The sequence below is a fragment of the Cylas formicarius genome, unplaced genomic scaffold, assembly GCF_029955315.1.
Source record: "Cylas formicarius isolate icCylForm1 unplaced genomic scaffold, icCylForm1.1 PGA_scaffold_12__32_contigs__length_19106922, whole genome shotgun sequence".
Lineage (NCBI taxonomy): Eukaryota > Metazoa > Arthropoda > Insecta > Coleoptera > Brentidae > Cylas > Cylas formicarius.
This window is the reverse complement of record NW_026844225.1, coordinates 14,904,097-14,915,853: the sequence shown is the minus strand read 5'-3', so window position 1 is coordinate 14,915,853 and position 11,757 is coordinate 14,904,097. Positions and strand designations below refer to the sequence as shown.

Below are 11,757 nucleotides of genomic sequence, written 5' to 3'. Positions count from 1 at the left end.
CTATGTTAGCGTTAGCGTTAATTTCAAATTAATTTTTATTGTTGTCCAATTAAACATTGGAGACATAAATTGGTGAATTGGCAATACTATTCGCTAATATACCACAGGAAACCTCACTGGATTTCACAATCTTAATCCGGTTAAAGAAAAATTAGCAATATTTAACATATCTTTTATTGTTACCTTTATACGAACTTTCTTTCTTTTTTGTATGTTTTCACTCAAGTTCAGGATTTTTTTAAATATTTTTAATTTTACGTCAACAAATACGTCTCATTTATTGCTTTAATTTTACTTTTTCACGTTGCCAAGAATTGTTTTTTTGAAATAAGAAATTAATGCTGTTAATTTAGTTTTTTCGAATACATAAATTTTATAAATTATAAATTTTCGAAAATTATATTAATTTCCGTCGATTTTGTGCCGCCCACCATTGGTGTATGGTTTTTGAAACACGCTGTATAAATCGTTTTTATTCAAGTTCAAGGATTTTTTTATAATAATTTTTCGTCGTCAACAAATACGATGCATTTATTTCTTAAATTTCAGTCTTTCGCTTTGCTAGGAATCGTTGAAAGCGAAAATTAATGAAAATTTTTCTAATACATTTTTCGAAAAAAACTTTTAACAAAGGGCAGAAATCCAAACGACAAATTTGAAAAATTCGAAATTGAAAAAAATGGACTACTACTGTTAGTTTATTGTTAAATTCTTTTTTTTTTGGCCAATCAAAAAACGGGAATGTGCTTCCTTATCGTGCTTCCCGGTTGACAGTCCGATCCTGCACGAATGAAGTGCTTCGTCGGTTTGTTTTTATTTCGGTGTACGTTTGAAATGCAAAGTGAACTTCTTATTTTTAACGAGATTTTATATCGTCGTGATTTACTATAATAATGACCATGGATCAGCGTCAAAGCAAGGGTCGATATATAGTCTTTTTAATTCGCACCTTTGCTTTCGGAATCATCTTTATTTCTTTTGACGCCAAACACTCAGACGATCGACAATATAGTGGTTTATAAATAAAACTTAATAATTTTGTTGCAAATTGTGGCTAGTTTTATTTTAATTCTAATTTATTATAATTTTCCACCCATATAGGATTCCAAAAACTAGTTAGATCCGTATAATTTTCTTATATTACCTGCATTTATTGTATCATTCTGTAATACCCAACAACAACATAGATTGGAAAATCGAAACCATTTTTTTCGCGGATTATCTGAAAAAAAAAAACGACGATATAATGAGTAAAATAATTTTAAATCATCGTGGAAAAAACGGGAGTATGAAATTTATTTTAATCTTTGTTTTCAAATGAAGCCCAGGAAAAAATAAAACTACTTTTCAAAATTTGGTTTTCGTGTTCGGATATCACTGGATTTGCAGGAAATTTTAAACCGGCTTGTATAAAATGGCATATTATTTCCCTAATTTAAAGTAGCTTTTACCATTTTTGACATCTCGATGATGTGCGACCTCGTTTAAGTTTTAATTTTATTTAGCGCTGGCCCTTTGTTAACATATTGGGTGTTCACTTCAGGTACACAACTGCCATTCAGAGCCGTCTAGTATTCAGGGCTTAAACTAATTTTCATACTCGCTTTGCCGTTACACTAACCGATTAGCCCCAAATATATGGAATAATAATTAAAAAAATTAAAAAGAAACATGTGTAATAATAAATTATTTATATATTTGCGGGTTTAGTTTTTACATGGTTACAGTTCATACGGTGCAGCATTTTTGAGCCTCAAATATTTATATATACTGTGTCATGCCTAAAATTTTTTTTTGCTTTTAAAATGTTGAGCATACGTATTTTAGCACAGTAGGAGAAATTAGAATTGACATTATACTGACTTGGATCATTAATACTTTAGAATATGTAAATCCCAATCTACTAGACTGTCGATATATCGGATTTGGGGGAATTCGAGTTTTGTTTTTAATTTACCAAAGTAAACTGCAAGCAGAATGTACTGTGAGTTTGACGCGAAATTCTAAAATATCCAAAAATCCCTGAGGTCTGACTTATTAATTACTGTTAGGGAATATGTCAACAGTCTCCTGTAGATGGAATACCTATGCTATTGTTGGGTTACTGCATAAACATAAATGTAAAGTTCAACTTGTCAAATAAAACAATACCTATACCAAAATTTGTACTTATTGTTTTATAAAGGCACATTCAAGCTGGAACATAACAGTTTCGCTGTCAAATCGAAACGTCAAGTTTTATTCATTCTTTTAAGAAGTAGAATAAAACCTTAAGCTTGTCTAGCTGTGCCTTTACTAAACGACTTTATCAAACACAAACGAAAACTAACAAAAAAAGACAACATTCAGTTTATTAATACAATACTTAATCTGCAGAAGAGTGCAATATAATGCGTCGTTCTGCGTTTTAGCTTTGGTCAACATAGTACTCTCTTAAAATAAGAAAATAATACGTACTTACAATAGATATGTTTTGCGGATTGGATGATTTTGAAAAACAATCGTAAATTAGTAGATATAACAAAATACTCAGTGATAACTGATAAATAACAATTAATGTACAAAAAACATTTTGGCCTGCTTAGCAAACATACAACTAATCTACGTTAAAAATAAATAATAGGACATAAAAAATAAATAAATAACATTCAAATTATGCCAACCCGTTATTCTTACGTCGGAATAAATGGATTGGAACAATTCCTACATTGCGGTTATGTAATACACCACGAAGCTATCAGAAATGTCTATGAAAAACCAGCTGATCACTAATGCTCATTCAGTTTATCTTGACTCCTACTTCCACCGCGAAATGCCTTGCGACTTAAACTTTCCAGGTATGCTGCTGGCGCCCAGCCCTCTACTGTACCACCTAAAAATAATAATCATCACAATCACATTAATAACCAAATAATCAAAAAGAACGAAAACGCATTAGTAGAACCAACTACTTCAATTATTAAAGAAAAGTCAACGAATATGTTACCAATATGTGAATCAACTGTTAGTTGGAAATAAATTACAATTTTAGTTTATTTTACACAAGTTTTACAAAAAAGGAGCTAACGAAACAAAAATACCCATGATACGCGATAGTTTGGACTTCTGCTGTCATTATTTACTTCGACCGCGTTGAATTGGTATGTCCAGGTGAATACTAAATAAACCAGACCTATATATAAATATTCCTGAGTTAATGATACCTGACGGAGATGGGGGCGATCATATAAAAATAATAAAATATAAAAGATAAAAATAACAATAATAAATAGAAATGTAATCTTGATTTAAATATTGTGAAGTCAGATGCAAACAATATGAATGACCAGGCATTTCAATGGGATGATTGTATTGGTGGCTTTTAACTCATTCAATATACAGGGTCGGTTCAGCGGCATAATGCTCACAAGCTACCAATATTAAAGTATCAAAGATGGATTAAGAAATATTTTAGAATTTTTTTTTAATAAATTTTAATATTTCATTGAGTTTCTTTTGAATGAACTTGTTCTGTTTTTTTGAACTACTACTATAAACATCGAAATTGTAAATAGAAGAGCCAAAATATCCCATTTTATCAACATTTCAAACAAAAATTCCCAAATTACATTTGTTACGGAATTTTGATTTAGTGATTTGATGTTTGCTCTTCAGTCGGTTTACTCACCAACAACTTTAACAAACCACCATCCGGCACAGCCAACTTTCATTAATTCAACAATGTCTCCTTCTCTCATATTCACTTCGCTGTTGCCAATTGCACAGTAATCAGCGAGCACCACGTACCGACCTCTCTAAAATTTTAAAATTTATTTATCGTTATTTGGAGTGTTACGAAAAATTAAACAGTCTTAAATATGAAATATGAGAAACGCGTTTAAATTAATATAACACAGAACGTTATCAAATAGAAAATAATCCTTCAATTCAATATAATAGCTGAAAATTTTTATTTTTTTTTCTTTTGGTTTTCCAAATTCTATTATTATTTTTTAAAGTTAGTTTAATCAAGTTCGTTTTGAAAAGGAAAAAACAAAATTTCTGTGTTTCTATTTTTAAAATTTTAATTTTTTAATTGTACTCCTTTAACTTAATATATTATATTTTTATATAATAATAACTTGGTAATCGGGTATGAACAAATTGTCGGCTTTGTCGCAAAATCTTATTTTTTCGGGTGCTATGATTTTAAAGACGTTCATTTAATTATTTGTTATAATGCCGTTAAACGTTCTGTGTTAATAAATCAATGTTGAACATGAACGCGCTGAATTTACACAACTAAAATTAATAATATTAAACTTACTAGAACTAAAGAAACAATGGAACAGTCGACTTAATTAGTAATGCTTAACATAAAACGTGGTGGTTGTATTTACACTACTGCCAATGAAATATGCTACCACCCGATCAACAACAGTGCTCGAACCCTTCACCACATGCCACTGCAAACAAATGTTTATCAACAACATTTTGAGTTAGCCCATAAGCCATTTGTTCTTATATGCCCAGAAACGGCATATTAAGGCATTCAGGGTTCTAAGAAGCATCCAAAAGCCGTAGGGTGGGTCTGAATTTGACGTAATTTGTTTTTCGCGAAACAAAAAATAAGGCAAACCAAACTATCTAAACTTTCATAGCTCGCACGGGTTTCTGTTTCGATCGCAAAGCTTGTACATTCTGCAAGTCCGATATAAAACAGTTCAGTTAAAAGAAACGAAAAATTCGCTTATTTCTGTAAGTAGAATGAAACCTCGCAAAAGCGAAAAGATCTTTGTTAGTGCAGGTTCTTAGCTGTACAATATTTACCATTTTAGTATACTAGGCGATTAGATCAAAGCGATAAAAGGCAAAAACTAATACATTAGTACTAATTATTTATTTGTTTCCGAGGATAAAGTTACCGTCTTATTAAACAACATTCATAGTTTTTGTCTCTAACATTTCACCAATTTTCGGAAGCATTACTTTCATAATATCGATATTTCTTATCACATTATATCATATGCTGATTTTAACGTCTTTCTTGATCAATGTATCAGATTTTTTTCTCCAAACTCAACGTATAATAATTAAAAAACCAACGAGCTATCAAAGTAAAAACATGGCATGGTGAGATGCGGACAAGAAGCCTCTTAACAAAGATAGGTATGCCCCAGCGCTTACCGATACTTGGTTAGAGTGTTCATCATCATCGCTGTTACTACCATCGGATGACCAATTTCCTCCTTCCATACAATCGATAGCTTCTTCAATGTGTTGGATATTGGGAGGTTCAGAATCGCAACTTAAAGCTCTTTGTTGGCCTTCTACCGCAGGGGTTATCGGCATGTGTTTTTGTGTTTCCCATGATGTCGTCTGACGCAATGGTCTAAAAGCAGCTGCTGGTACCCTCATAACAGAACCAAAGCACGACTTACTTGTGAGTGATCGCTGCGTATTGTTTGATTTTCTCTCCTTTGATTTCCTCCAGTTGGTTGAACAAGACCCTTTTAATTTCATTCACCCACGCTTGTTTCTGCTCCAAATTTGTTGCCTGGATCGTATGCACTTCTTGCCTTCCTTGCAACCATACCTCAAACTTCCTGGGATCGCCTTTAACGGATTCGGTGAGGCCTATTTGAGACATTTTCAAGTAATGTTTAAATTGGTACGTGGCTTTGTTTCTCTCCGCTTTGGAAACGGGCTTGCAAAATAACAACGCCTTTTGGTACAAGAACAAGTGTCTTCTTAAAGCTTTAAGTCTCAGACGCAAGTCTTTTTTATTTTCCACCCATACGTTAAAGGAACCTTGCAACAAGAGCTCCCCCTGCTGGGAAAGGTCTCCTGGAAATCCGGTAATCGAGATTTGGTGCATGCTGTCGTTCACGCATTTCAAAACGACTAGCATACAGTCCAAGGCTTGTTGCAATTCTTTGCAACATTTGCCTTCTTCAGAATACCTCAAAAGGTCGCGCAGAAGAAGCTGATATTTGGTAATACGTTGAACAGGTTTAAGCAAGTAAGCGGCCAAGGGTAGTTTGTGGCCGAGCTTGCGCTGACAGACTTGAAAAAACTGATTCAGATCAGTTGAACTCTCACGTAGTTGCTCGGATTTGGCAATATTTTGGCAGTAGAAGCTGTATAATCGAAAAAAATTATCCCTCTGCAACACCAACAGAACAACAAAATTCGTAACATACTTCGATCATACTGGGTATACCTTTTGAACAAAGCACAAAGCTACTAAATCTGTAGAAGTTATACAGTTCTCCAAGTCCCTGAGAAATACTTCCGAATGGAATCTATAGATGTCGTCTAAATTGCCAAATATTATGTCAAATTTTTCACCCACATTGGAGGAGAGCAAGTGTTGATGTTCTTCTAGCTGCGCTTCTAACTTGTAACCCTAAGGAAAAAACTCCAGATATTGTACATTTAAACAATGCGTTAATTGGGAAATGATACCTTGATCACCGAAAGCACTTCTGTAACGTAAACTTTTTCAGTCTCTAGTAATTCGGCTAATACATGTCTGGTCTTGATTCGATTTAATTCGTCCACTTCCTGGGGTATTCCTGAACCGTTTTGGTGGTTTGAGTCTTGCTCACCGTCGTTAGCAGAGTCCATCTAAAATAATTATCCTATTATAATCCTAGAGATGGGAGTTGAGGAATTTATTCGCGATGTTTAGATCCTGGTTCATCAAAGTGATCATATTCAATGCATTAACTATTTAATCCACCTTATAAATAACAATTAACAAAAGTTAACATATTCTGAAAGATTTTTTTTTATAAAATAACGCATAACTTTGAAGAGGAATGAAAAAATGCTAAGAAATAGCTATTCGCGTTATAGTTTCAGTAAAATCTGGATTTTCATGTCTATATTTTTAAGAATGATCTATATATTTTATATAGGTTTACCTATCTGAATGTTTTATTTATTGTAAAACGAGTAGATAGATAGACTGTGTCTTTTCTAAAATAAAGTTGGTTGATTGTCTCTTCGTTACCGTTATTATTTTTTATTATTTTATTTTTTTTCAAAACTAAAAATTTGAGCGATAGTAATTAAAATTTCTTTGCTATTACCACAGAAAAATAAAAAAATAAAAAAAACTATTAGACGTTTACTATTACGATTTATTTTTTATTACTGTATTTACTATAAGATATAAAAAGGAAATGCCGCCCATTGTAATTTGTAATTAAACCAGGATTAATATATACTAATAAAAGAAGGCAATTTTAGGATCGTCGAATTTGAACACAAATTGAATGAATATTTTTGATAACCATTATTACAATATTACCTTCACAAATTTAAAAATAGGGTTTTCAGAGTGCAAATTTTGTTTGATTTCGTGGCAGGTATTGTTGAACTTTATTATAATTTATTGTTAATTATTTAATTATTTTCTATCATTTTAGTATTTATTAAACAATTTTTATCTACTTTAAAATTCGGTTATTTTTCATAAACTTTACTCACGACTCACCGTAACCCACGAGTAGAAAAATCCGTCACAAAACCCGCAATTATACTCGTCACAAAACATTTTTGGCAAATAAAATTCATAATTTCGAAAATCACACTTGCAAATCATTATTTTTTCCGTATACTCGTAATCGAACATATGGTAACGTCGAATTTTCATTCGGTTTCGGTATAAAATTTTAATTAAAAAAAAAACTTCGTCCGAAACTGGTTTAAAGTATTGGGAGCACGAAGAAATGTTGACCCGTAGTCTGCTCAAAGCGAAATGGTCAAATTTACGAAAATTAAGTCCGTATCAAGTTAAAATTTAAATTATTCTTCTAAATACCGTTTTTACAGTTGTTTGGCTGGATGTTTGTGTGTATTTATACTTTGGACAATTTAAATTATGTACACTACACATGCAGTAATATAAATATTCCAGACGTCTATGCTTTTTTGGCCGTAAATGGTTGGCTATAACAATAATTGCAACGTTTTATATGGACTTTAATTAATTCGCTATGCATTTTATTGGCGACAAAACGCTATTGGACCTATTGGATTGACTTGGCATGCATTTTTGCATCAGACATTAAGGGTGCTTGACGAACTCTCCTGTAATACATCAATTTTGTAATGAAAAGGGACAACAAATATAAATATCCAAAAGGTTTATATTGATTTTTCTTAAATATTGTTTTTTTTTTCGTATCAGTGAAATGGTTGATATTTTTCCATTTGTCAAAACTGAAAATTGAACTAGTTAGTTTATTGTTAGTTATAAATTTTGAAAACATGCAAAAAGAAAATATTATATTGATAATGTAAATAAGTGAAATACCTTCAAAAATCACGCGAAAATTGGATATCGTGCTGCCCATGCTGGTGCGACAGAATCAATTTGGTGCAACGAAAAACGATTTTTCAATATACAGTATGTCTACGGATCGAGTAAGTAAATACGAGGACAAGCACAATAAAAAATGAGAGATATAGATAAAAGTCTCTTTATAAAAGATATTAATGCTTGCTTTAAAAATCCGGTCCACAATGCTGGGAATTTCCTTTATGGTGCAGGTGGTCCAGATAAAACAAAATTTTGAAAATAATTCTGAAGAGTAAAATGGAAAAAACCAGATTTTCAAGCAAATTCTAAATTGAAAAGTGTGGATTTAAATTTAAAATATTCTTATCTTAATTTTTTATAGCTACGTTTGTGAACAGCTTGAAGAATCTGATTGAAATATATACAACAACATTTTGAAACGTACAATTGGACTGTTGGAGAATCAGGAAAGTAGCGTATTTTTAATTTTGAAACAATATTTTTATTCTATTCTATATTCTAGTTGCAAAAAAAGCTACTTTACTCTTCAGCAAATTAAATAATTTTTTATGTATTCTGTATAATAAAACAAACAATTTTATTTTCGACAGCTGCGATTTTTCTCCATATCTTTCATCGCTTAGTCAACTTGTCTTGTCCATTCCACCGATGCAACGAAAATTCATCTGTTTCTGTTAGATAGATATATTTTATTTTAATAATTAATTCAAGTGTAAGAATGTTGCAATAATAGAATTAGTAAATAATATTTACTGTATTATTATTATTTTTAGAAAGTTAATTTTGTAGATCATATTTTGAAAACAATTTTATAATTACTGAATTACAGAGGCGGTATCTGAAATATTTCTTTTACGTGATAGCCGGAACACATTCGTAAAGAATTCAGAAACTTCCATAATTATGCAAATATCTTCGCGTTACAAAATATTTTCTTTTTATAATTATAATCGGACGTAATTCTAATTGACGATTAGGATTTGCATCTAATTGGCACACTTCAACTGTTAGATATTTTCAAGTTTTTTTTATAAAATTTGAAAGGTTGCAAAATGGCTTGACGATTAACTCAATCAATTAAAATTAACGGTTTGGAAGGATCGTATTGATGACTTATAGCCATAATCTGACTAGAAAAAAAATTCCCTATTGAATTAAATCAAAGACAAAAATCAATTACGACTCCGTAAATCCTGTCACTAATTTTACAGGAACTCTATAACTCGTACACCTCAGGAAATTGCTTTTTGATTTAAATTTGATATTCCCAAAGCAATAAACTTCTTCATAAACGAGTCCATTTATGACCGTACATAAAAGTTTATACCGTTTAAAAAGCGTGTTTACTCGAAACCTCACGTATTGTTGCTATTTTCAGTCAATTAATCCGGTAGCATTTTAGAACTCACACTCGAAGAAAGCAATATGGCTCACGTTTTCTTGCAAATAGCTGTTACCGCGTTTAAATAGGTCATAGACAAGGTGGTCCGGTCCAGTTTGCAGGCACGATGTTATTTTTGCGGTGAAAAATAATTTTATGAAAAAATTCTATACCTAAAAAGCGTCATCGTAGATTTACTACTTAAATTATTCCGATTCGAAATTCTAAAAGCATTTTTAACCCCAATATATAAAAAAGTGGTAATAAAAACGCATGTATGAACTGACTTAAAATTTCAAAGGATTTAATAATATTATTTTATCACGTAGTTTTTGATACTGCCTTATATAAGTATAGAGAAAAAATGTTGAAAACGGTAATCTTAACTACTAAAATTATTTCAACTATATACAACAGATGTGTAAAAAACACTAAAACTATTTTCAACATCTAAACCGGGTTTTTCTATTTCTCATAAATCGGCAAATAATTCTAAAACCAATTGGTATCGGTAGTTAAGCGCCAACACGGTTCTACGAAATAAATTAAAAAACTCAAAACAAATTTGAGGAAATAAATCTAACACTCTTAGGAATTTTTAAAAATGTATTTTTATATGTATATGTTAAAGGTTAAAAGTACTTATTGGTGAGTAAATATTGAGAAAAAATTACTTCCAAATTCTAAACCACTAAACATAAAATAGTGGCAATAAAAACGCATGCATAAACTGACTTACAAATTTCAAAAGAATTAGTAATATAATTTTCTTACATAGAGGTTTTGTTGATGTTTTATAACAGTATAGAAAAAAAATGTTGAAAACGGTAATCTTAACTACTAAAATTATTTCAATTATAAAAACTCAAGTTTTCGGTACTGATCTTTGTTTGCTTTATTTCCATTATTTTTATTGATCACTAAAACACTAAAACCAAAGCCAAGAAACTTCCACAGGCTACTGTAATGCTTTTTACAAAACTTCCGGATTCCTCCTGCGTCGGTTTTTGCTTCGTCGAAATTGCTGACGTTTCGCCAATCATTCAGTTGCATACAAGCTCTGAAGAAGCCAACAGGATGATTGGCGAAACGTCAGAAATTTCGACTAAGCAAAAACCGACGCAGGAGGAATCCAGAAGTAAAAAGCAACACTAAAACCATTTTCCATAAATAAAAAAACTCAACAAAAATTTTGGAAAATAAACAAATACTTTTAGGAATTAATTTTGGAGCTAAGGAAATGGCATGAACATTTAAAAAAAATGTATTTTTATATGTATTTCAAACGTTAAAGGTTATAAGTAATTAAATTGATGAGAAAATATTTATAAAAAATCACTTCCAAAATCTAAACCACTTTACATCAAAAAGTGGTGATAAAAACGCATGTATAAACTAACTTACAAATTTCAAAAGAATTAGTAATATAATTTTCTTACATAGAGGTTTTGTGGATGCTTTATAACAGTATAAAAAAAATGTTGAAAACGGTAATCTTAATTAATAAAATTATGGCAATTATAAAAACTCAATTCAATTTTTCTGTATTGATCTTTGGTTGCTTTATTTCTGTTACTGTTACTGATCACTGATTGCAGATGCATAAAAAACACTAAAGCAATTTTCAACATCTAAACCGCTTTATTCTTACTTTTCAAAAATCCGCAAATAATTCTAAAAACAATTAGAAACAGTAGTTAACCGCTGACAGGCTTCTACGAAATAAATAAAAAAAACTCAACAAAAATTTTGGGAAATAAATGAAATACTTTTAGGAATTACCTTGGAAGCTAAGGAAATGGCATGAACATTTTTTAAAAAAGAAAGTATTGCCAAAAAATTACATCCAAATTATAAACCACTAAACATAAAAAAGTGGTAATAAAAGCGCATGTACAAACTGACTTCCATATTTCAAAATATAATATAATTTTCTCACGTAGAGATTTTTTGGTTCTTTATAAAAGTATAGAGAAAAAATGTTGAAACGGTAATCTTAACTACGAAAATTATTTCAATTATAACTCATTTCGAAAATCGGCTTCGAAATTCTAAACGAATTCAG

General features: G+C 30.9%; 1 protein-coding gene across 7 annotated transcripts in view; it reads right to left on the bottom strand.

Annotated features, from left to right (window-relative positions):
- Positions 1-1,783: 1,783 nt before the first annotated feature.
- Positions 1,784-11,757, bottom strand: part of LOC132708593 (guanine nucleotide exchange factor DBS-like) — a 31,575-nt gene continuing 21,601 nt past the window's right edge. For 5 of the 7 annotated variants that reach the window (XM_060680999.1, XM_060681004.1, XM_060681001.1 and 2 more), the window contains exons 6-11: positions 6,448-6,609; positions 6,203-6,388; positions 5,421-6,145; positions 5,167-5,371; positions 3,668-3,794; positions 1,784-2,872 (exon numbers count right to left, since the gene is read on the bottom strand). In XM_060680999.1, the coding sequence (XP_060536982.1) occupies positions 2,769-2,872; positions 3,668-3,794; positions 5,167-5,371; positions 5,421-6,145; positions 6,203-6,388; positions 6,448-6,609 (1,509 nt within the window). In that variant the 3' untranslated portion in view covers positions 1,784-2,768. Of the gene's footprint in view, positions 2,873-3,667; positions 3,795-4,306; positions 4,446-5,166; positions 5,372-5,420; positions 6,146-6,202; positions 6,389-6,447; positions 6,610-11,757 lie in introns of those variants that run through there. The other 2 variants (XM_060681003.1, XM_060681005.1) reach the window with 2 other exon arrangements.